Source organism: Mya arenaria, chromosome 11, assembly GCF_026914265.1.
Source record: "Mya arenaria isolate MELC-2E11 chromosome 11, ASM2691426v1".
NCBI classification, from domain to species: domain Eukaryota; kingdom Metazoa; phylum Mollusca; class Bivalvia; order Myida; family Myidae; genus Mya; species Mya arenaria.
Window position 1 is genome coordinate 27604374 of NC_069132.1, and position 26434 is coordinate 27630807.

Genomic DNA, 26434 nt, shown 5'->3' on the forward strand with positions numbered 1-26434 from the left:
GTACATGGCCTCACTTCCTTACGAAAACAGGAATCCCTTTTATCCACCGTCATTCAACTTTTTATCTTGTCTCTACATATTGTCCTTATGTCATGCTTAAATTAACAAATAAAAAACTTGAATTTCGTTTGGGTACAGTTAAATGTTGTATTCTCCATTTACGGTCTAAACTTACCACTCTATGCAACTGCTTTCAATTAAATCGTAAATCAAAGTTAAGGGTCTTGATAAGGAAAGGTTCAAAGTAGAATTAAAATGACTCGAGATATATATTGAATCTCATGATTAAACCAGGCATTATATCAGAGCGCAGTGATTTCACCATATACGGAATATTGAGTCAGGGTTTTTTGTTGTTAACAAAGATTTTACATTCAAGCTTGTTTATAGCAAGGTTAAATGAAGATTTTAACCTTTGGATGTTCTAAATTGATACCGGGAAAATAGAAAGAATGCTGTTGAGACTTAGATAATGAGACGTTTTTAATTGAGTTTTAGAATAACCAGTACATACGTTTAATTGTCAGGGAGTGGTAAGGACGCAATGAAAAGACGCAATATCAATTAAGTTGTGCAAAAGAAAATGTTTGTGTGAATTATAAAATTTGGCATGGAATTAAGAGCTGGAAATTTGGTTGAATAATTTTGTAATAATGTAATGTGAATAAATTGGTTTAATTTGAAGCTATGAATTAATAGTTAAAGGCATTTTTTGTAACTTCAAATAAGAGACAGTAGTAGTTTTATTTTTGCAAAGTTGTTTTTGTTCATTTTACGTTATGGTTTTCACGATTCAACCCTGTTTCACTAAACAAAAATTCAGATTTCAAAAAACCTACCAATACATATTAATGTATTAATGTATCATATATTGATTGCCAGAATTGTCTCTCACAAGGGCTCATCAAATATGTATACATGTAGATTATCACATTTATTAAACAAATATTAGAGCTCAAATATTGACTGATAAATTAGGGTTTATATAGATAATTGAGCTTACATAACTTACTCAAAGGAATCCATAGAACGATGGTGTAAAGTCTTTGAATGCCTTGAATAGTTGATAAACATGTAATTTAAGCAAGTACATGTATGTAATAGCTTAACCAGACATGAGGTAACCAGGGCCATCCATCTTGAACTTCATGGATTTTACAAGTGTATACCACACTTATGTTTGACTATGTCAAATACGAAGTGTCATTAAAAACTTGACATTAAATCAGACTTGCATGTTTTATAAGTGAAGAAGAATCTCAACTGTGTTCTTAACTGCTAGGATATTCCTGATCCATATCTTAAGAGACACTTTTATTGCTGACACAATTCCAACTGACCAGTGTCAAATGATAGGAAAGTTGAAAATTAGGTCACCCTTGATGGTCAGGTGCAAATATATACAGTGTTGATAATGCTGCTATAAGAATTGGGCAGCTGATAACAGTGGTCTTTAAGTGTACCTGTGTCTAGGATTGGGTGTTAGCCTGAGCTTAAGATTGCAACTGGACTGTCTATTGGTCAGTGGGCATTTTGGACAGTCTTAAATGTGCACTGATTCACTCATTTGAAAGTATTTGCATGGGCTAGAGGTCTAAACTGGGCATTGTTCTTCGGCACTATTACTGAGGTGTGTAGCATTTGTCTGACCTAAATGTGTTGTTACTGGATTGTTTTGTGGATGATGGTCATCTTGGACAGTCTTAAAAGTGGGATTAAGTGCTCAGTTGGAAGCAATTGACTTGTGGCATCACTAAGGTTTGGGGTTTTCTGTGTGTTACAACTGTATGAAGTACAAACTAGACTTTATAGTGGACAGTGGTTTTGTGGTCAGTTTTGATAGTGCATAATTAGTGAACATTGGCCAAAAGTGGACAGACGCATTGGTCATTGTGGCTAGAGCAAGGCGCAGTTGAGCATATGAAAAATATGTTTATGTTGGTCATAGTACACTTTGGTCATTGTGGTCATAGCTTTGATACAGCCATTTTGCAAGGCATAAAATAATGTAAAATGGACACCAGTGGCAGTGGTCAGTGTCAGGCCATGATGTGTTTAGTCTAGTTGGTGCTTTGATGATCATACATATTCTAAAAGACGGTGGTCACCATGGTCAGTCTTGAGACTGGTTGGCTTGAGTATGAATGATATCATGAGAGAGAAGTCCAAATGACCATAAAACATGGTCCTTTTTGTCATAATTTAGAGTGAAGCTAGGACAGAGGAACTCAGAATTTGTTATTCTGTTAATAAAATGAATTGATCTGAAGTTCAAATTTTGAAGATGACTTGAATATTAACGTTAAGCATCAAGCATCTCCACATGATAAAATTTCCGCCTTTATGTCAAATTGTGCAGACAATTTTCTTAGAACAGATAATGCATAAATTTCAGTTTGAAAAACACTCTCCACATCATGTTTCTTCTGTAGAACAGTTATGTCTGTGTACGTGGCTGGATACACATTTAAATGGAAATACTATCAGGAATTTATTTTTAAAAGAATTTTTTTTTGTTTATGAAAAATCCCTCAATTTCTCTCAAGTGAAGTTTCTAGGAAGATAAACAACATATTGATCTTGAATATATCAGTGACAAAGGACTTATATAGCACCTTATAGGCATTGATAATTTATACAGTGAAACAAAAACAGTGACACTGTGCTCAAATTGTAATAAAGCGGAAACATTTCTGCTTTGTGGAAATCAGTAATATTAAACTGTTTTCATTTACTTGAAAATTGAGTTTGTGTTTTACAAATGGTGTAGCTATTTTTCAGAATTCGGCCGGGGGCAGCAATGTTAGCAGTGACATTGGAGAATCAACACCTGGACAAGATGATTCCAGTGTTCTCAAGAAGATACAGGTACGTCTTTTGAAATGCTATATAATTATATCAATGATATCTGATGTCGAAGAATTGCTTTTTAATGTGAAGTTAAGCCTAGAATTTTGCAAAGGCCAATTTTAATTTGTTGGTTTTGTATGGAAGGTGTTAATGAAAATATGTGCATGGAAATATACAGGTCCAGTTACTATGCAATCGACTCTATTACAAGCTTATCGTCACAGATCTTATAGGTTCAGTAATTGTGCATACATGTCTGTTGCCATTCAGGGGTTTTTTTTTTTTGGGGGGGGGGGGGGGGAAGTTGAATGATATCATTTCAAAGGGAATAGCTAGCTGATTAGTTAAATGTAAAATAACTGACCAAAAACTCATAATACACTGACTCAGAGGAATTCTCTCTATTTATTTCAATGGAAATCTGATGTGAAATGACCTTTTTCATTTTGCAAAATTCCAAGATGAAAAAAAAATGTTTTTAATAATATTTTCAGGTTCACTTATTTTTTCTCCCCTTTAAATAAAACCAAAAAAAATATTTGTGTATTGGATACCTTAAATAAAGATGGAATACTACAAACATAATGGCTTTTTTTACTATCTCATTTCGTTCTTAGGAGCTACAAGACGAGCTGGCTGCCGAGAAGGATGCGCGGCAGCATGAGCTGGCCTCTCTGCAGGACGCTCACACCCACAAGATGGCCCAGCTGCGCAAGAAACACAAGGACGAGCTCGCACAGCTTAATGCCAAAATACAGGAGCTTGATTGGGGCTCTGAGGGATGGGAAACCCAGGTAAGAGAAAGTTATAGCACTTAAGCTCATTTCACATAAGGTTAGTCAGCCGAGCTAAATGCCAGAACACAGTATCATGCTTAGAGCTGTATGGGAAACTCAAGGCTCAAAGTATTTATACTTGAGCTCAGGCTTTTATTGCTAAGGACAGTATTAAGGAGCTTTTGATGTCTGAAATAAAAATTTATATGAGTAATATATTATATGCTCCAGTTTTAGTAGGAAATTCATGTTTCTTTTCTGCTAAACATGACATTTTATGTTCTTTCCCAAATTTCCAAGATAACAATATGAACGAACAAAAAAATCTGAATTTTTACAAATCCTACGTGGATGAAAACAAAGTCACTCAAAGAGAATAAATTTTGGGTGTAATGGAATGAAAACCATTTTAGCTTTTATTTTCAAAATATAATCTCAGTTCAGTTTAAAACAGCTAAATGGTAATTTGTCTGACTAAAACTTGGTTTTGGTTCATTTCCAGCCAAGTGCAGATGACTCTGGTTTAAAACAGAAGATCTCTGCTCTTCAAAAGGAGGTAGAAAACTTACAGGAGGAGAAAGAAGAGTATTTACAGCAGATTAACTCCCTTGCTGGAGATGTTGAGGAGTTGAACTCGGAGTTAGCTGTGAAACAAGCACAGTCCTTACATATGGAAAACCAACTGAAATGTGAGTATTATGTAATAAAGGCATTCATTGCAGCATTAGTCATATTTGTGCTGGAAAACAAGATCATTCATTGAAATTAGGCTTTTGGATCAACAAGTCTGAATTCTTATACTATTGCTCGGCATCAAATTTTTAACAAGCCCTGCTATATAAAAGTCAGATTTGCAGGCTTGTGTTAATTTTGACCACTGCAAGATGTTGGCATTTCTTGCAAGGTTTCAATTTTCAGTTTAGATTTGAAAATCATAGGACAGAACAATCAATAAAGAATTCAGGATTTGGGCATAATATTATATGACATTCACATTTTGTATTTCATAAAAGAAAGTTTTTTATATAAATGGACCATCCACAGTAATTTAAATCAGAATTCTGATCAATAAGTTTGACAACTTGTCTATGATAATTGTGATTTTCTGGCTACTCAAGATTTCACTTTTGATCAAAACAGACAACCATTATAATGGTGGCAGGTTTTTAGGCTTATGCTGAATTCAACCAGTGTTATCCTATCATGTTTTTCATTCCAGTATGTCGAGAAGAGATATCGCAATTGAAGTCTGAGCACGATGAGGTCAGTGCAGAACTTTACTCCACAAAACACAGACTGCTGGACCAACTGGATGCAAACCATGTATTCTTTTAATAGTTGTTGTCGCAGTTGTGCCCCTTTATGACCTTCCTGCCATTTGCTTTGTTTGCAAATAGTCTCCCTTGCATGAGAAGTTATTAGATTTTTTTTTCAGTTTGCATGAATTGATTGGGCTTTTTTGATAATAATGATTTGAAAAATGTTTGCATGCTTTTTAAATAGAATTTATAAATGTTATGTTACATTGACTAGTTTTATCACACACAAAGAAAAGTAATAGTAATGCTTGATAAATATATTTTGTTTCTAATGTAAAGTCTTAAAAAGGTTATGATGATAAAAAGTAAGGCTGTAGCTGAGTTAAAAAAAAGGTTTGCATCCAGATGCCAGCACTGTTTGTTTTGTATTTTATATTTGTTTTAGTGATTTCATTCAAAAATGTATTTTTTACATATTATAGTATAAAGGTTTAAGCTTTTGTGCATTAGAATGATAGCATGTAATTTTGTATGTTATTGTAAAATGTACGATATCTGCTGCCCACTCTGCGCAATTCTACACCCATAGTTCCAAATGATTTGGTCTTTATTCTAATTTATGTACGTGTTGTCAAAAGATTGTTGTTGGTTTCTTTCTTGGGGCTTTGTATCGTAAAATTGTTGGTAGTTACTTCCCTTGCATGTTTTGGATTTCTTGGTTGTTCACCTTTGATTAGATGCTTCGCTTGATTAACAGTTTTAAGACACATATGATATTTATGCAAAAGTTCTTTGTAATGATTTATTGACCAAAGTTTCTGATATTTTCTTCAGTATAGAGCATTGCTTAGTTGTATTTTATTAAATTAAATGAAATGTTGTTAAATTGGCCTAGAACCAAAATACTTTTGAATACTGATAGAAACAAAACTGTTTTTATTTTTCATAATGAATACAAACATTCTTTTGCTTCCATCTATTGAATACTTAAATTCAGACCTAATGTAACTAAGCTGTCCTTGAACATTTTCCTACAATGTTCATGTAGAATTGATTTTTATCGGAACCAGATCCTAGTCCTTTATAATATCACCAACAGGCAGACACACTTGAGGTTTTGAGTGATTTACGTGAGGTCCGTCAGCATATGGACCTTTCTGCCATTGACCGGAGAAATAGATTGATGCTGGACAAAATTAGGCTGGAAGAACAGCTGATAAGGACAGCCGAACAGGTCAGGGATGGAGGATGGTGGTGATTCTGTTGTTGTTGGTGTTGTTGTTGAATTTTGGATGGCATCTTTGAAGTTGTAGTTGATGCTGTATTCTTGAATACATTGTGGCTCAGAGGTAGTTTTTGATGGGTAGGGTGAATTACAATGTCTTCTGTATGTGGATAGTGAAACGTTTATTATATCTGTGCAGTGTGATGATTGTATTTTCCAAACTTAACACCAGTCTCTTTTGTGCAGATTTATATGCAGTCAGTGGGCTAATGGAATATCATTTTATGCAGGAACATAATCTCTGGAAATTGCTGATACTTGTGTTATGGGATTTGGATCAGAAGGTCTTGGCAGTTGTCCTCTTGTGAAGCTCCTTGAAAATCTTTATTCTATGTACATTGTTGACTAGGCACATATTTTTCACTAGTAAAAGTATTATTTCTTTGTTTTGTTTTGGTTTCAAAGTATGTGTTGCATTTTCATTTGCAGTAACTCTGAATTTTTTCCACAGAAGAAGGCCATAGAAGTGGGCGTGGCTAGCCTGGAGATGGAGCACTCCACTCTGTCACAAGAGACGTCTAACATTGTGGAGAACCTTGGCAATAATGAACACCAGAAACACACAGCAGGTACAACTATAGGGCTGCTGCTTTGCTTAATGTAGTGTCTTATATACAAACATATTAGAAAAGCAAATTAGCCCGTTTCGCATATGCCATAGACTAAGTGTCATTGTGGTGGTGGTTGTGTTCATTGATGTTATGAAAATTGTGATGATTATATTCACAATGATAACTTAAACCTTCTTTATGTGTCTAGCAAGTAATCACACTATGGTTAAAATGTTGTGTACGGCCTTGTATAACCTTGTTGTTGTCAATGTAGGCGTATTCAGAGTCATTGTGTAAAATCTTTAACTTTTGCCATAAGTCAAAAACTGTTAAAGATATTCACATGAAGCTAGATCACATTTTGCAAGGAACAGTTCACTGATTTACAGTAAGGTCCATTATTTTGGCTTTACTAATATCTGAGTTATGCCCCTTTCAATGAAAAACCAACATCAGACAAGCTTTTACATCCTCTTTTTCACATTTTCTGACATAACTCTCTTCAGGTATTGTAGACAGCCTGGAACATGAGAACCTGGTGCTGAAGGAGAGAAATGTGGGTCTACAGGAGCAGGTAACTCTGTTGGAGCGAGCGCTTCACAATGCTGCACAGGATTCCATGGAGAGGGACATGCAGGCCAATACTGGCTCAGGTTAGAAAGGGGCATGATTTGTTCTTGGTCATTTTGTTTGGTATGATAATATTTATGGCATAAAGTTGGTTCTGCTTTAATTTGGAAGAAAAATCAGTTTAACCATCTAACTATCATTGTCAGTCAATAATTAATTCTTTGCAATTAAATCACCGTAGGCGATATTTATGATGCATCAATAAAGGGATGACTTTAATAAGTAATAAATGGAAATATCAAACAATCCCATTTTGTTTTGTATGTGGAAGACACATGATGAGATTAAAATGATTCTTTTCATTGCAAAAGCTAACTAGGGTTTTTATTTACGAAAAATTGTAGACTAGCTAGATTTAGTGCTAGAAACGTAGTCATGATGAGATTGATATTTCTTTTTAAGGTGTGTACAGCGATGACCTAGACTTAAACAGCGATACTGCATCTCAAACCTTGGAGCAGCCCGAAATGTCCAAGCGCATTGCTGACCTAGACGAACAAGTGGCAAACCTAAATGAACAGGTTGGCTCCTACAAACAAGAAATACAGCAATTTGAAATGCACCAATCAGATTGGCTGAGTGAAAAAGAGGCTATGGAAGAGTTGCTTGGAAAGATGAGGTCACAACTGAAAGAGAAAGAAAACTCCTTGAATCTTTTGGAAGCGCAGAGGGTAGGTTCGAAGATAGTTTTGATGGCTTGAAATATATGTGCAAGTTTACTAACTCTACCATTAAAACCTTTGTGTTATAATGTTTGTGTGTTATAGGTGGTGGTATTGTATTGTTAATATAGCTAGTGTTTGTTATCGTATAGTGGAAAATACAGACACAAGTTCATGGCCAAAATATTAATGGTAACCCTGTTAAGAGGCCTTATAGACAGTTAGGGAGAGATATATACATCACAATATAAGAAAGACAGATAACAAAAACATTACATATCATGTTATTTTACTATATAATGATTGTTAAAACGTTTTAATAGTGAGCATATTTAAACAATCAAGGTAAGGTTTGTTCTAAATAAATAATACCCAGTACACAATTTAATACTTATGTCCACAAACTTGCATGTAAAATTGTTAATTTATGTATGTACACAAAATAGTTAGTTTCATGTTGAAGCAATCTCACACAATTGTTACAATAACAAATCTTTAATACCATGCATGCACTAACTCAACAGGGTTTGCTAGAAGTAGAAAAACATGACAGCCCGTCAAAAACCAGTCTACCAGACCTGTTAGAAAGTCAAGCAGTTGATCCATTCCAAGTTCAGTCTGATGAATCCTCAGCAGATGAAAAAGCCTTCACTGCTTTGGAAGAACAAATAGTAACATTAGAAGAAGCTCCTATTGATGATACAGAAGCTAGATCTAAGGAAGAGGATGCAGAGATAGCCAGAGAGGTTGTGGAGTTGGACAGGAAGGTAACACTCCTGACTGAGGCGAATGCTGACCTAGAACAGGAGAGAGATGAGCTGGCAGACGGCCAGGTAGTAACAGTTGGGTGGAGGGTGTATAGAAGGGTGTTGGGTTGGTTGTACTAATGTATGGTAGAGTTTTAGCCAGGTTTTCAGAAGGATTGGGTGCTGCAGAAAAAGGACAGAGTGCTAAGGCAGAAAAGGGCACATTATGTCTGGTAGTTAATAATTTAAAAATGAATTTCACAGAGATAGTAGTAAAGGTGCTTGATTAAAGAAATAATAGTATAATATGTATGAAGTTATCATAATATTTGATGTATTAATCAAAACAAAAGATTTATTATTATCCTAATCATTTAATTCTATGATGGCAGGAGAGTACACATGCTGGTCTCCATAAGGGCAGAAAGGTGTTTCCAAAAAGGACAGGGTGCAGCACCCTTCCATACCTCTTTAGCTAAAACCATTAATTATGTTATGTAGGTGGTAGATAAGAAATTCATGTTATTAAGTGGCATGAAAAACCTGCCCTGGGTTTACCTCAAACCAACAATCTAATGGTCTTAATTTGCTTGTTTTTTAAGTTGTATTAATCTTTTGTGTTGGATTGGCATTTATAAATCATTTGATTAATTGATTAGGAAATAAAAGCCTTAATAGCTAACATCCATGAATGACAGAATAACTGTGGAGGGCGATGCTTCAATGATCTTTGCTAAGTGAACAGTTATTTTGATAGATTTTAACCCAAAAATAAACCAATAAATAAATGCTATTAAAAAATAACAGATGGAATGCAGTGGATATATAACTCTAATGTTGAAAGTTCATTGACTCTGCATGTAGGATACCTGTAATTAAATGAATTTCAGCGGCAATTTCGCAAAAACATTATATACTTATGTAAGTGATATGTTTATACACAATTAAGAAAACAACTTATTCATTAACAAAGTTTCATAGTATTATAAATTAGATAATAGAGAAGAAATATGCACACGTGTTAGATTTATTGATGTTACTGTATAACATGAATTATTTTTGCAGGCAAGGCTACTTGAAGAGTTGGATGATCTGAGGAGTCAGCTGGAGTCTCAGTCTCCACTCAGAGAACCACCAAGTCCATCAAGAGGTCCTTCCTGTGAGTTTAAGACCTTAATGTCGTTTATTTTTTTAAGAATTATAGTCAGTGTATTGTTAAAGTCTTGGTGTCATTTATATCTTTGTAGTAGTGCAGAAACATTGATCTTGGCCATAACTCGTAAACTGTTTAAGATATTAAAATGAAACTTGGTAAACTTGTTTTCAGGGACAAAATGCACATGTATAGCAAGGCCCATAACTTCATTTCTGCCTAAATTCAACAAAGCAATCCTTGTAGTTACAGTAGTGCTTCGTTGAACCCCTGTTTTTGGGCATAAAAACATAATGGTATGACATTTGCATAGATATTAGACAAATTAGCTTGTGTTCTATTTTTTCGGTTCTAAAGACACATTTTTAAAAATTATTTCCAGATAGGGAACGAAGTACCTCAGTCTTGAACACATTACTCAAAGAAAAGGAGGATGAGCTTCAAGCTTTGATTGGTGAGAAAGAAGATCTTGAAAAGAATCTTGCAGAAGTTCCAGATCTTAAAGAACAGCTTGAATCACTCGCTGCTAAAGCTGCTGAAAACAATAAGGAACAGATTGAAAGTTTGGAAAAGGAAGTTGACAATTTGAAGAGAAAACTAAGAGGAAAAAATGAAGAAATTGTCAATTTGTCTTTGGAGAAGGAGGAGATGATGCAGAGTTTGGAAGAGTTAGATAACCAGCATCAAGAGGCAATGGAACATATCATTCAGATGAAGGACAAATTGTCAAAGACTAATGAAGAGTTGAAGAAAAAACTAACAAATTCTGAGCAAGAAAAGCAGGCACTGAAGACTGAGATTGAGAAAGTTAAGAGTCAGCATTTGTTGAACCAGGCTGATGAGTCATCTTCATCGAATGAACTGAACCATGAGATAGCAGAGCTGAAAGATGAAATGGCTACTCTACGAGCAGAAATTGAATCATTGAGTAATGCGAAAAACAGATTGGATCAACAAATTGCTGCTAAAGAAGAAGAGATTAAAGGAATGAAAGAGAAACTGACGTCTAGTGCGCAGACGTTAAATGATTTACACATGGACAAACAAGAGCTTCAGGATAAGATAACAAAGCTGAAAGCAGAAATTTCAAAACAAGCTGAAAAAATTAAGGTCATGAGGGAGGAGAATGAAAATACCAAGAGAGATAACTTAGATGGAAAAGAGACAGAAAGCTTTCAGACATCTGTTCAAGAAATTGGTGTTCTAGAAGATGAAAATCTAAAGTTAAAAGATGATCTTGAGGTACTGAACACAGCAATGAAGCAGAAATCCGCTGAAATAGGGAAACTAACAGATGATGTCAAGAGAATTCAGGGAACTTGTGACAACTTGAACTCATCTATAGAAACAAAAGATAAGGAAATTGACACCTTACAATTTAAACTTAAAGAGAGAGAATTACAAACCACTGAAATGAATACTAAAATAGCAACATTAGCTGATGATTGTGAACGGCTTAGCAAAGAAAGTTCAAGGAAACATGATGATTGTGAGAGTTTCTCCAGACAGCTACATGCACTGGGGACTGAATTGTCATCTCTCAAAAAAGAAAATAAGTTAAAGGAGGAAGATGCTGTTCATTTATGTAAGCAAGTTGAAAGTGTTAACAAAGAATTAACATTGGTTAAACAGAACTTGATTGCTAAAAATGCAGAATGTGATAAACTGAATGCTGATGTTAAAGCTATCAAAGATCTTTTAGAAGAAACCACCGACAAACTGCATACTAAATGTGAAGAATGCAGTGAACTTTTGTTAAAAAATGAAGAATTTAAGAATAAGATAGAAAAAATAACAACTGAACAAGAACACCAGTATGATGCTAAGTTGTTAAGTGCCACAGGTGAACTGGTTTTGATCAAAGAAGAATTAGAGCATAAGACTCTTGAGTGCAAAGAACTTGAAGAATATAAAAGGAAATTTGAAGAATTGTCTGAAGAACAAGAAATCAATTATGACGCTAAACTGTTAAGTTCTACTGGTGAACTGGCTCTTGTTAAAGAGGAGCTAGAGTCTAAAGATACAGAGTTACAGCGTTTAGACAAAGAGATGTTTGCTAAAGATGAAGAAATAGGTGAATTAAGAAGCAACATCGAAACATTGAAAAATGAAGTACAACATTATAAACAAGAACTTGCATCAATGGAACAAGAGTTATTGTCAGATCAGACTCTTCAAAATAAATATGAAAAAGAAATAGAGGATTTGAAATCTCAATGGGAAACATTGAAACTTGACAATGATGGGTTAAATGCTGTACATGCAAGCTCGAATGAGAAACATGCTGCAATTGTGCAACACTATGAGTCTTTGATACATGACATGAAAGCCGCAAATAATTCTAATAACTCTTCTCTTCAGTTAGATTATACTGAGCTGCTTCAAGCATCTCACAAGAAAGATTTACAGATAACTGAATTGCAGAGTAAAATAACAGATTTGTTTTCTCAGATGCAAGAGTGTCAGAAAGAAACAGAATTAGCAGCTGAAAAGTCTGAGAAACTTGAAAAAGAGTGTGATTATTATAAACAAGAAGTCAGTTTATTAGAACATTCTTTATCAAAGGTGGAAACAGAAAATTCTGAACTTTCTGGATCATTGCACCAAAATGAGAACATGATTGCTGAACTTTCAAATATTCAAGACAGACTCGAAGTTGTAGAAACTCAGAAAATAGCATTAGAGAGTGGTTTAAGAGAAGCAAAGGAGAAGCATGATAAAGTATTAACAGATTATGAAAGTGAACTAGTCAAACTGAATGATACAGTTCAAAATTTGCAGTCAGCATTAGCTAAATCCAAATCTTCAGAAAATGAAGCTGATGACAAAAACTCATCTTTAATTGAAGACATAAACTCATTAGGAATGGAAGTAGATACATTAAAAGAAGAAATAAAAACTTTGAAAGATTCAATAATGGACAAAGAGAGGAAAATAGGGGAATTGAATAAACAAACCAACGAAGATCATGAAACTATATCAAAGCTGAAAGAAGTTTGTGTTGAAAAGAATAATCAGGTCACTGATTTAGAAAGAAAATTAAATGAACTGTCTGTGCCAGAGAGATTCCAGGGTGATGGTGGAAATGATGCAGAAATAGTTGCTGAAAAAATGGTTGCTGAAAAGATTGAAAGTGTTCAGAAAGTGCAATTACTTGGAACAAGTGTACAAAATGGTGACAATGATGTAGATGATGATCATGCTCAACACCAGAGAGATGTTATTGCAGAAATAGAAACACTGAAAGGACAGCTTGAAAAGAAGGATAGTGTAATAAATGAGCTTAAAAGAAACAATTCCTCCTTGTTGAAAATGCTGGACTCTAAGTCGAAGTCGAGTGGACAAGTAAATCCAATTGACATTCTTAAGCTAGAAAATGAGATTAAAGGTTTGAAGATGGAGAAGGAACAGATGATGGATGTGATGAACGAGAAATCCAGGGAGTGCAGTAACTTAAGAAGTGAGGTTCAGAGACTCATGAGTGTTGCTGGAGCACAGAAGACAGCCTTGGACAAAATGCAGAAAGACACCGTAGAATTATCGCAAGGTTCACCTAAAACTGATGGTGCTCGCATAGATGATATGCAGAAGGAGGTTGTGCAGAACTTATCCAGGATAATCAGGGATAAAGATTTGGAGATTGAATCATTGACTCAAAAGAATCAGACACTTTTGTCAGTGTTGCAGGAATCATCAACTGAGGGGAGTCAGATAAACTCTTTGATGCAAGACAAGGATAACCTTACAAAACAGCTTGCTGCTCTACAGAATGAGAGGGAACAAATGATTACATATCTGAACCAGAAGCATCAGGAAAGTTTGACATATCATGCTGAGGTGCAACGAGTGACTGCTTTGTTGAACTCTGAAAATGAGAAGAGTGAAAAAATGAGACATGATTATGAAGTTCTTGTGCCAATGTTTGAGGATAATAAGCATGCTCTTGTCAAGGCTCAAAATGAGATTCTGAACTACAAACAGAAGTATCAAGAATTGGAAGTGAAGCATGGTCAACTGATACATCAGGATTCCTGTGAAACCATAGACAAAGCTCAGTACGATGCAAAGACACAAGAACTCAACACCTTACAAGAGCGATATAATGAATTAATGTTGACCGTAAAAGAGAAAGAACTGAAAGTACAAAGCGTGCACCAGCAAGTAAGTGATCTGGAACAAAACATGAGATCTACGGAGAGTGAACGCAGTGCCTTTAAAAAGCAAGTAGACAGCTTCACATTCCAGATACACGGACTTCAGACGGAACAAGGCGAACTAAAGTCGGAAATCAAGAAACTTCATGAGGAGAAGGAGAGCGTATTATTGGAATGTCAGGGACTAAAGGAGGCTTACAGCAGACTAGGGCTGCAGCATAGGGACCGAGAGTTTGAAGTTCAGAGTCTGCAGGAGAAGGTCAACTCCCTCACTTCCATCATACAGCAACAGCAGGGAGAGAAAGGTGAGAAATGAAATTAGAAATAAATATTTTTATGTTTTAATGGTGTAACAGAAGTTGAAGAAAATAGTCATGTTCAGGTCTGTTCAACCTGATATATTTTACAGGTTTGGGAATAAGTTGATACTGAAACAGGGACACAATTTGTAGAAAAAGATTTTTTTCAATATGATATCCATACATGTTCAGTTTTTTATGATTTTGGGAAAGCATTTCTCCCAAGAATATGCATAACCCCATACCTTTCATTTAATGTGAGGCAAAATCTTAGACACCGTAGCTTAAATTCAGACTAAGGTTTCCTTTTCTCAATGAATTTCATGTATATCTTTGAACTTTTGAAACAAACACACCTTAAAAAAGTTTAATTTTGGATTTTGCTTTTTTATAACTGCTTGTCTAGAAATACAGCAAGAACAATAAAACTCTCAGCAAGTCCAAATAGAGTAAGTTACCAGTTGCATATATCATGACTTCCATATTGGTAATTACATGCATAATCATGCTATAAATGATTGATGAACAATTAAATGCAACAAAGAGTTTAAGTATGATTTATGAGAAAAATTTCAATAAAGTTGTTATTGCTATTAAATCTTGGTTCATAAATGTAGGTGACTTATAGCTTACATTTCTAATAAATGTGTCAGAAGATTGTCAATTATTCGCATTTATTGTTTTGAAGGGATGGAGGCATGGTTGGATGTCTTAGCAATTAAACCCCTAAGCCAGAATGTATTAATTTTGATAGATAAACAAGTATGGTTTTTAATAATCATCTCTGAAGTGAAACTGTTTGTTGATACTGTGAAATATGTATCAGTTTTACCTGTAGTTAAGTCTGATTATTTCTGAAGTCTCAAGGTCTTTACTTGTGATCAGTATTAAGAATTTCAAAACATGCATTTGCTGTTCTCAACCAATTTTCCTTTTTTAAATTTGCCAAAGGCTGGCTTCAACAGAACAGTTCACAAGCAAAAGGCTGTAACAATCTGGCTTAAAACATTTCCAATGCCAAATGTTAAAATAAAACCATCAGTTTTGATGTTCCTAAATTTTCTGTTTTGATTCACACAGTGAAGATTTAGTTCTGTTTGACATTTATACAAAATAAAGAAAAAACAAAAAATCAGTACATAAAAGCGCTTAAAAAAAAACCTGGGAAAGTTTTGTAGTTAATGTTTAATTAGTGAAATCAGACATTCGAGGATCAATTGATCATGTGTGGCCACGCAAACCGCATTTGGCAGTCAACGTTGGAACACGACCCTATTTTAAAATCCAGATTTAAGTAAACATTGGTTCAGATTAATATTACAGTACAAAAATGATTACATCACGTCTTTGTATGGATTTATTCACCTGATGGAGACATAAAATTGGAAATTCATGCATGGGTCCATTTGACCCTTTCAGTATGTTATTTTATCTTTAAGGCACTGCCCACAAGTCAATAATGCAAGTTAATATAATGTATCATGTGACCATTTTTAATCCAATCATATTTTTGTGGCCAATTGCATTTTATAAAATAAACAATCTTCCACAGGTCAACTTGACCAGGTTATGGTGGAGAATGCAGCGACACAGAACCAGATTCGGCAGCTGATGTCGGAGCGGGATGCGGCTTTTACCCGCGTACAACAACAACAGGAGGTGATAGCAGCCGGACAGAGAGAGGTCAGTATAAGGAAATGCATCATTAGTAATAGCATATTTGAATGGTTTTCTGGGCAAGAAACATATTTAAATTATTTCTAAAAAGACTGACCATATTATTTTTTTTAAAAAGCTAATGAATAGGATTATTTCAAATAACTTTTTTCAAACCAAATGTGCTGCAAAACAAGCTTGTGGCTATCAGGTGCATGCCTAGGCATATTTCACTTCCTTGGGCGTACAAATAAATTTTAGTTTCCCCGATATGGCAAATACTTACATCTCAAAATTATTACGCATTATTAAAATAGAAGGCTAAGGGGTGTTTATTAATGCAATATCTTATTGATTACAGTTTAGTGTTACTGCATTGAATGTTGGTGTTCAGAATGCTTGAAAATAATTCTTTCATTACTGTATAATTCAAACTTTGCCTATGGCTGAGGAAAACTCTTCCCTGTAACCCTATATTTAGTTTTTGAACCAAAATAATGAAAGGTATAGGTTGACGACTTACTTAAGTATACAAGCGTACAGTTCATGTCTTTGTCTTAATAAGACATAACCAAGGGTTCAGTAAAGAAACCGGCCATGAGAGTATTCTAATATGATTGTCCAGATGTTAGACTTAAAACTACATATTTTATACATTACAGATTCAAAGTTTAAAGGAAAGAGAGGCCAAACTGAACAGGGAACTGAACAGATTACGGGAACATCTCTTACAGGTATGTTTTACAGCATGTTCTTGCTCTTAAAGAAGCAGCATGCATGTGCGACTGCATTGCTTAGTTGTTTTATGTCTCTTCTTGTAGTATTATTTAGTTTAAGGCCCTTGAAAAAAAGGCAACCAATTGGTAATAAAACAGAACGGGATATACAACATTTTTTATTTTGGTCAAGGAGTTGATGCTGTGTCTTACTAGTCCAATTTGATGGAGTAATAATACCTTTATATAAGGATGTTGCTTCATGACTTTCAATTTGTTAAATGATGTGTCTCATCGAACAAGAAATCACCCAAAGTTACCCAACCAACCGTGTTGTTCTACCACCAACCTGATGTTGCTTTGTTCAAATTTGGAAATAAAATAAAAGAAATTTTGTGATGCAATATGGTTCAAATGGTCTATTAATATTCAATGTTAATTCTTTTTCAAAAATTTATTCCTATCCCGACCCAATTAATTTCTATAGTCTGAAACCAGAATCAAACCTCTTTATTAGGCCTTAGTGTTTTGGTTTTTATATAAAATCCATATTTATTCCTTACAGATTGAGGATGGTTACACACAAGAGGCACTGAGTGCTGAGAAACGAGAGAAGGAGTTGAGGACAAGACTTGCCTCCGCGGAGGAGAGCGCCCTGTCATCATCATCAGCCGTTGAAACTGCCAGGTAAATCACATAATGTTTATCAATTGTTGCCCTTATAATGAAATCATCAAACTCACTTATGCAGAGGAGAGTGCTCCGTCACATTCATCTGCCGTAGAAACAGCGAATCACAAACTTTTGCTGGTCAACATCTTGGTTCTAAAAGTGCACAGTGTAAAGCACCAATACATGGAACACAACTTTCAAGGGTTAAACCAGTATTGAGGATGCCATTTTCCCTGTACAATCCTTGGAATGTCAAGCCACAGGCAAGGAAGCTACTGGTTCAACATTTTATTGTCTTTTGTTGTGATGCAGCAGGGGTTCCAACCTGCAACTTTTCACACTCTAATCAAACATTCAACCTTAAGTGTATCTGGGCCGTAACATTTACTATGTTGTATAACCCTTTCTTACAACTAACATAAGAATATAAACAAACAGCAGCATATTGAGCAAGTAACTCAAGTTGATCAAATTATAGAACATTCTGCCTCAACCTTTTCACGGCAGTGTTAACAAGAGTAATTCCTTCATACAGCCAGCACGCAATCCAGCAGTGTGACAGCCTGCAGCAGCAGCTGGTGTTTGTGTCCGGGCAGCGGGACCAGGCGTATGTGCAGCTGTCCACGCTTCAGGAGCAGAATGATCTCCTCTCCTCCTCCATATCCAACCTCCAGATGGTCCTAGAGGAGTTCCAACAAGGTAGGAGGATTGGTCCATGTGTCTGCCTCTTACCCTAAATATTCTGACTTGGATCCCAACTAAGTGAGTGTGGTCAAGTGGTAAAGGTGGCTGTCTCTTGAACAAGATGTTATGGATACTCAAGATGTTTTTATTGCTTCCCAAGAAAAACTGCTAATTATCCCCTGCCTATGAAATAGGGAGGGGGATATTGAAATGGCGTTGTCCTTCCGTCCGTCCGTCCGTCTTTCCTTCCGTCCGTCCGTCCGTCACCTGCGTTTTCTCAGTAACTAGATGGTAGAATTTCATGAAACTTAAAATAAATATGAACCACTATACTGGAATGATGCCCGTCCAAAAAAAAATTGATTGGTCAATTGTCCTTGGAGTTATTGCCCTTGATTTTTTGAAAAACGCACATTCACAGCCATTTCTCAGTCACTAGTTGGCAGAATTTCATGAAACTTAAAATAAATATGAATTACTATACTGGGATGATGCCTGTTCATTTTTTTTTTTGGATTGGTCAATTGTACTTGGAGTTATTGCCCTTGATTTTTTGAAAAACTCTCATTTACAGCCATTTCTCAGTAACTAGTTGGTAGAAATTCTTGAAACTTGAAATAAATATGAACCAACATACTGCAATGATGCCTGTTTATTTATATTTTGGATTGTGTAATTTCTATATGAGTTATTTGCCCTTGATTTATTAAAAGATCCATGTTTGCAGCCTTTTCTATGCAACTAGCTGGTAGAATTTCATGACACTTGGAATAAATAAGAACCAACATACTTTGATGATGCCTGTCTATTTTTCTTTTGGATTGGTCAATTTTCCTTAGAGTTATTGCCCTTGATTTATTAAAAAATCATTGTTTGCAGCCGTTTCTCAGTAACTAGCTGCTAGAATTTAATGAAACTTGAATGTTATATGAACTTCTTCGGTGAATTTCTACGGCTACATTTTTATCTCAACTATTGAGTACTATTTTGCAATGATTGATGTTTCCGAGTAAGCAGTTTTGGAAAAGACAGTTTTATTTAATCATCCCTCTGATTTATTTCGTTAAAATTTTTTATCATAAAGTAGTCCCGGTCGATATTTTATAATTTGGCTCGGAAAGGGATAAACCAATGTGCTTATCTTATTCTTTCTGAGATTTTTTTTAACCTTCAAGCACAAACAAGCCATCAAGCACAAACAAGCCATCATTGGTGGGGGATATCTTTTCACTGAAAATGCTTGTTGATACTTAAATTGACCTTTTTACATGGTCTGAATTTTTTTTTAAACTTGTGTTGGAAAAATCAACTAGAAAACTAACTATCTTAATGATATTGAAAAAAACTAAATGTTTTTCACTACAGACAAGGAGCGACTTGTATCGGAGGACACGGAGAAATACAGACAGCAGGTGGCAAGTCTAACAGACCAACTCAGCAAGGCACAGGCCGACCTAAGATACACAAAGGTAGGAACCAGTCTGTTTCAGTTTAAATATTTTATTTTACATACTTTTGTCCTTGGCACAATGTGACCCAAAATTGTGATCTTGTGTTCGGGTGTAACCGGAGTACCATAGGATACCCACTCGGTAATAGTTAGTGTTTATTTGCAAAGCCCCAAGCGGTGACTATCTGAATGTTAATGTCGCTCTTAAAGATTACATCTTTTAACAGGCTCCACTATTTAGTGATTGCTGGCCATTATCATTCAAATAGTGATACAAAAAACCAAGCCTGTTTGTCCAAATATGGAATAAAATGACAGTCTAAACAGGCTTAGTTCATAAAATAGGACACCGTCCTCTTGCATTTGTTCCAGTTCCAATTTTGTGGCTCATTTTAGTGAATATTGATGGAGTATGAACATCTTACGTTGCTTGAAGTATGGAAAGTTTGACTTGACCTGACCAGCCTGAATTGTACATTTACATCTGTTTATTCTTTAAAGCCCTTTACTGCAAGGTCAAGGCGACATCAGCATCTTGACAATTATTCACAAACTATATAAAGAAATCGAGGTTGGTTCAAATTTAGAAACAATAATTAGTATTTCTAATAAACAATTAACATGAGGCTGGTTGTCATTCAACTGTTCATGTCGACCAATAAAAGGGTTAAATTTTGTCAATATTAGTATAAATTCAATAAAATGATTATGTTTAAATGATAGCACATGGTTGTATAATCCCATGGATTACTTTGACCACCTCTGACCAGCAAGTGGCCTTGCAGAGCTAGGCTCTCATTCACATCATATTAAAAAAAAAATCTGAATATTTTTGTTTAAGAATTAAGTGTGAAGCTGACAGTTCATAGGAAAGTTCATAATTATGGATTTATCCCTGAATGCATGTGTATCTGAATGCTTAAAATGTGCATTTAAAACATACCCGGTAATGTGGTTATGGTTTGTTTGAATGAGTGCAAGCTGTTCCGAGCTATTACAATAGGAAGTTTGCATTAACTTGGAATGTTATTGAAAACATCATTGGACTGAATATGGATTTGAAAGAAATTGATTGAGGAAGTGTTATGTATGACGTTTTTTCTCCTTCTTAGTTACTCTTAGTTACTAGTGGAAATGAGAGTCCCTGGCGTGAGGGATGCACATTAAGTTGGAAATGAGAGTCCCTTGCTTGAGGGAAACACATTAAGTTGGAAATGAGAGTCCCTTGCTTGAGGGATGCACATTTAGTTGGAAAGGAGAGTCCCTTGCTTGAGGGATGCACATTTAGTTGGAAAGGAGAGTCCCTTGCTAGAGGGATGCACATGAAGTTGGAAAGGAGAGTCCCTTGCTTGAGGGATGCACATAAAAGTTGGAAAGGAGAGTCCCTTGCTTGAGGGATGCACATTTAGTTGGAAATGAGAGTCCTTTGCTTGAGGGATGCATATTAAGTTGGAAATGAGAGTCCTTTGCTTGAGGGATGCATATTAAGTTGGAAATGAGAGTCCTTTGCTTGAGGGATGCATATTAAGTTGGAAATGAGAGTCCTTTGCTTGAGGGATGCATATTAAGTTGGAAATGAGAGTCCCTTACTAGAGGGATGCACATTAAGTTGGAAATGAGAGTCCCTTACTAGAGGGATGCACATTTAGTTGGAAAGGAGAGTCCCTTACTAGAGGGATGCACATAAAGTTGGAAATGAGAGTCCCTTGCATGAGGGATGCACATTTAGTTGGAAATGAGAGTCCCTTGCTGGAGGGAAACACATTAAGTTGAAAATGAGAGTCCTTTGATAAGACAATTGAGTTCAAAACTAAGGTTTTCTGTGTCAGGGAAATCCCTGCAGTCTCAATAGTACAGTAAGAGTGCCTGGGCTTTTGTAGAGTTGTACTGACAAGACAGACTGAGGTGAAGCACTTGATTTAGACCTACACCTCAAAATAATAAAAGCAGATATTTTAAATGTAACAACTACATGTAGTAGAAAGCATTTTTTAGTTTGACTATATGAAGGATTAGGAGGGCTATGCTTCATGGGTTTGGGTTCGGTTAACATTTTATGGCAAGTTGGCATTTTCACTTATAACTCCAATACCCTTCATATCACACAGTTCTTTAAGACCATCTTACATTGAGGTTACATACCCAATATCATCCTTAATACAAATTATGGCCCCTGATTGACTGGGGAACTCCTGTTAATGCTTAAGGGCACATTTTGTCCAGTTTAAGTTTTGGGTCAAGTTTGGATTTTCTTCTAGACCTTTCATTCAATTGACCTTTTACTATCATACAATTAGGTTTCATAACGCCATATTAACCTAAATATATGAATAATGGCTTCTTTTTCCACTTTTTATATGATTTTTTTTTACTTTTTTTTATTGTTTTTGACAGGCTCATATTACATCATTAATGCATTCATTTTTAAGATATAGGGGAATATCATCATGTGTGTGGTGTCCTTCGACAGCTCTTGTTGACCCAAATGATACGTCATACTTGTTTTGAAATGACTTCAATATTGATGTAATGAATTGATGTTCTGACAATGTCTTTTTGTATTCACTGTACAATAACCTTACATCCTAGTTTACCGCTCGTTACGTCAGCCCACGCTTGCCTTGTGAACTGCATGTAACCATACTTAATGCACATCCAATTCGTCTTCATTTCTCTATTTTATTCACTATGCATGACCCAACCCATTTCATTAGAAATTAAGTTTAACAAATTTTAATTAACGCAAAGCTGTCTGTCGAATAAGGTGTAAAATATGGAGATATATCCGTGTTGGTTTGCATGAGACAAGATTTAAAGATATACACAGGGATTGAGTGTAAACATACTTAGAGGTTTCCTTAGACATAAAGGTATAGTTTGACTTTCTTTTTAATAAACAATAAGTAAAATTATATATAATTTGAAATGGATTTGAAATGAATTTAATTAAGTAAATAAGTATTACCACTTTGTAAAAGTTAATTATTCTTTTTTGCTTTACGGAACTTTTAAGTTGAAATAAGCCTCTTAAAATAATTTTATAATAAATAAATCTTGATTGTTACTCTCCAGTATTAATATATCTGAAAAGGAATTCATTGGGTCGAATATATTTCAATGGGTCAAATTCTTTTGCATCTTCTAGATGCAAAATTGTAATAAATGCTCTTTGATCTTGAACTTTATTGCACTTTTACAAGTTTTAAACAGTGATGGGTTATTCATGTGTAAACATGAAGGACCAGAATAAAGGGTTTATATTGGTTTAAACGTTATCAAAAGTTGTTTGAGTATTTTGATGAATTGCGTCTGTGGAATGTTTTTTGCAAAATATGCAGCTCGGATGATGCACAGGGTTCATCTCAGTAAATCGAAAAATAAATACAATTTTATTATTGTAACGCTAGGATAAGGTAATATACTGCTGACGTGGGTAGTTTGTGTTTGTTATAGTTGAAGGCTGGAGATTTTATTAAGTTATATAAGTAAACAGTATACAAGATCTTATTGTGATTCTGAAAAAAAGTTTTTTTTAAATACCGACATATCCTTACTTCAGTCATTTTACTAATTTAAGTATGTCACTGGTCGAATGATATAAAAACTTAATAATCTCAGAAATGTACATTATTTTCATTCACCTTTTTTAAGAAAGCAAACATGCTTAAATGTTACAAGACTATATCCGGGTTTCTTTTAAATTGACTTTGAAAACTTTAAGAAGTCGACTTAAGTCAAAAAATGACTGGAGAAATTTTATGAATACAGCCCCTGGGATCTGCAAGCTTAGAATGGGATCATATGAAGTCCCTAAGATTGTACTATTAAAAAAACTTCCTTCGGAATCTTGTGCATTGACTGCATGTCATGTCTTGCAGTGATATTTATGTTTCATTAAGTTTAATCTAAAAACGGATATTTTCAAATTTACCTCAAAATTCAAAGGTCTGCTCTGAGCGTTTGTTTGTGACAAACCAATTTCGCCAGATAAGGGTGAAAATCTTGTGTCTGGGCTTTAAGTAAAACTTTAATTTTGGAGGGAAGGATTGATTTTTGAGACCAGTTTTATCTTTAAGTTTGTTCTACACTCTTATCTGTGTGTGTGCATTTTCAAGTAGGTTGTGTGTTTGAACAAGTTCTGAATGTTTGTCTTGCCCTGCTCAATAAAGGTGTGTCAATAAAGATTTCGAGCCAGCCTAGCGTCCGCGGAATTGTGAGCGTCCAACTCACAGCTTTAACAGTGTTTTATGGATTTTAGATGGTGCTGGAGTGTATAGTTGAAATTTGAATTATACTTTTTTGTGAGTAAAAATTGATGTCTTCTTATGTTGCCTGTGAAATGTAAGTTACTATAATAGACATTATTGATTCATTCTTTGTACATTCTAGTATTATAGTTTGATGTAACTTCTTTACTGTTCGATAGTTTAATTATTTATTCTATAGAATTTGTTTGTGCTTACTCAGCACATTATATGTGTTGTCTCATTTTGAGTGTATGAATAAATACATGCATATAATTTATGATAAATACATGTATTTGCATACTTATAATGGTAGAATAATTGTTCGATTCTCATGAATGCGTGTGGGTGTGTGAGCGTGAGGAATGGGTGTTTGAAATTGGCCATTAAGGATGGAGCGCTATTTATGGGTGCCCTTGCTAGACTTTTCAACTCCATGTTTTAATACTGGACTTTGATTAAAGGTAAAACCTTTTTATTATGCACAGACATGCTCTCTTTCTTGTTACAAGATTACTTCCTTGGTTTATATCACATAATACTTGTAATTCTCCTTGTTAGTTGGTTGCTTAATTGCCCAATATATAATGAACCTCAACTCTTTGTTTGTCTTTTATATGCATGACAATGTTTAGGATTCAAGTACATGTAGCTTGCCTAGTTTGTTTAAAATTGTCAGGGATGGATCCAGGAGTTGATGTCAGATGGGGTGAGGTTTTAGGGGTGGGCACCACTTACCCAGGAATTCTCCAAAAAGGTTCTAGACACAGCGGTTCCCCCCATGACAATATGGGCTAATTTTATTCTAAAATGGTGAAATAGGATGTAATTTATGCATAATTTCTTTACCATATGGACTCAATTATTTTGGGGTGGGGGGGGGGGGCATGTGCCGGGCGCGCCCTTCAAGGATCCTCTAGGGTTTATCATGTACCTTAAGCAATTTTGTTGACTTGCGTTATTGTCCTTCCAATAAAAGGCCCAACAGTTATAATAGTAAAAAGTTAGTCCAATTTTTGGTGGACAGCATGTCGATGAGCAAGACAATATTCAATAAAATATTCATAGTCTAATGGTATAGCTGATGTTCTATCACTATTCTGAACAATAGTTTTTGGCTATTCTCCGGAAAAATGGACGTTTGCAAGTTTATTATGACATTGTGGCTATCTGAAAAAACAGTTGCTGGAAATTATGTTTAAAAATGTACTCAGATTCAAAGTAATTATCATATTGCGTATGGATGAATGTAGAGTCAGTCTGGTGTCAGTACCCTTATGGAATTCTATAAAAATAAGACAAAAACCTATGTTGGCAAGAAAAGAATGTTCTTAAATTCTGGCTTTCAATTAAAACATAATGGAGTGGAGAAAGTAATTTTGAAACATTTTATCTGTTATTTGAATGTAATCTATATTCTCATTTATATCCCATTTGTTCGCGATATTTCACCATTGTGCTAGCAGTAAGGTCTGTTTAAGCTTATTGAAAGTTAAACAAAAAGTGTTGCAAGCCCTTGCTAGCATATTTGTAGAGAATTATTCTCCTTTCAAAATATATTGAATGAAACCCAAGTTCAGCCGGTAATTTGCTTTTCAATTTCTATTTTGTTTGACTACTTTGCATTTGGGATACCGGTATTTAAAGAACAGGAAATATCAATATGATGATAATTGTTCAAAATGAGTTGACAGTCGCGAACTTGTCCTCTCACTGAAAAATTAAACCAGAGTGTAAGCACGAAAACAGGAATGATTAGAAAGGAATTTGAAAGATGTAGAAAGGGTTTTCTCCCTTGTTAATAGAATTTAAGTGACTCATTAAGTTTGCAAATTACTTTTTCAATTAATTTATTTTTGAAGGTTGTAGGCAATGTTATTAAAATTCATTTTATTCTATTAAGCATTTGAATATTAAGCATTTGAAAAAATAAAATATTTTGAGCATTTTACACAAACCAGGTGCATCTGCCTTTTAGAACTTGTTTAAGCTATATGGGGCATTTTTGCTTGGTTTTCTTACTTATTATGAAAAAAATATGTTTTTGATTTTAAACAAGATTGAATGTAGTGATAAAATGTCAGCATGACTCAGTGTCTTGCTAGCGGTGGCCACAAAATGTCATAATTCTTCAACAATTAGCTGAGCAGAATATATACAATTTGAAGTCTGCAGTATCAGCATTTAATATATTGGAAGCTTTTGATATTTAATGACAAACATCTAAAGTTGTTATTGAATTATTGCATTCATATCTATAATGGTTAACTTAATGAATTTTTTTTTTTGTGCATTTGAAATGTATGACATTATGATTAACGGACTAAAACAAATATTTGCCTCGATTGGAGTGAAACCTTGATGCTATAAAGGACAATTACCATATCATTTTTGGTGAAGGATTTTTTAAAAAGACAGGTTGAAACATATTAGATAGTAAGTTTATACTTAATATTCATCTTTAAAGCATGTATGTAAACAGAGTATTTTGCTTTTTGAAGGAAAGAATTAATCTGTCGACCTCTGACATATCAACATTAAACGTTTCATCTTGTTGTTGGATTATTGACAATTTTATTGAGATTTTGTTTACTTCATTCTGTGACTTCTAGATTTGATCAGCTTACTTTAAATGACTTGACAGGGC

At 34.7% G+C, this 26434-nt stretch overlaps 1 protein-coding gene across 4 annotated transcripts in view; it reads left to right on the forward strand.

The window, feature by feature from the left end:
- The window catches only part of LOC128207491 (thyroid receptor-interacting protein 11-like), a 59067-nt gene that overhangs the window by 17774 nt on the left and 14859 nt on the right, over positions 1-26434 (forward strand). Inside the window, exons 6-21 of one of the 4 annotated variants that reach the window (XM_052910441.1) lie at positions 2782-2868; positions 3468-3644; positions 4129-4315; positions 4846-4949; positions 5985-6119; positions 6622-6739; positions 7228-7374; positions 7754-8022; positions 8538-8846; positions 9825-9918; positions 10295-14371; positions 15918-16048; positions 16684-16755; positions 17303-17424; positions 17945-18108; positions 19459-19562. In XM_052910441.1, coding sequence (XP_052766401.1) covers positions 2782-2868; positions 3468-3644; positions 4129-4315; positions 4846-4949; positions 5985-6119; positions 6622-6739; positions 7228-7374; positions 7754-8022; positions 8538-8846; positions 9825-9918; positions 10295-14371; positions 15918-16048; positions 16684-16755; positions 17303-17424; positions 17945-18108; positions 19459-19562 — 6297 coding nt within the window. The remainder of the gene's footprint in view (positions 1-2781; positions 2869-3467; positions 3645-4128; positions 4316-4845; positions 4950-5984; positions 6120-6621; positions 6740-7227; positions 7375-7753; positions 8023-8537; positions 8847-9824; positions 9919-10294; positions 14372-15917; positions 16049-16683; positions 16756-17302; positions 17425-17944; positions 18109-19458; positions 19563-26434) is intronic. The other 3 variants (XM_052910444.1, XM_052910442.1, XM_052910443.1) reach the window with 3 other exon arrangements.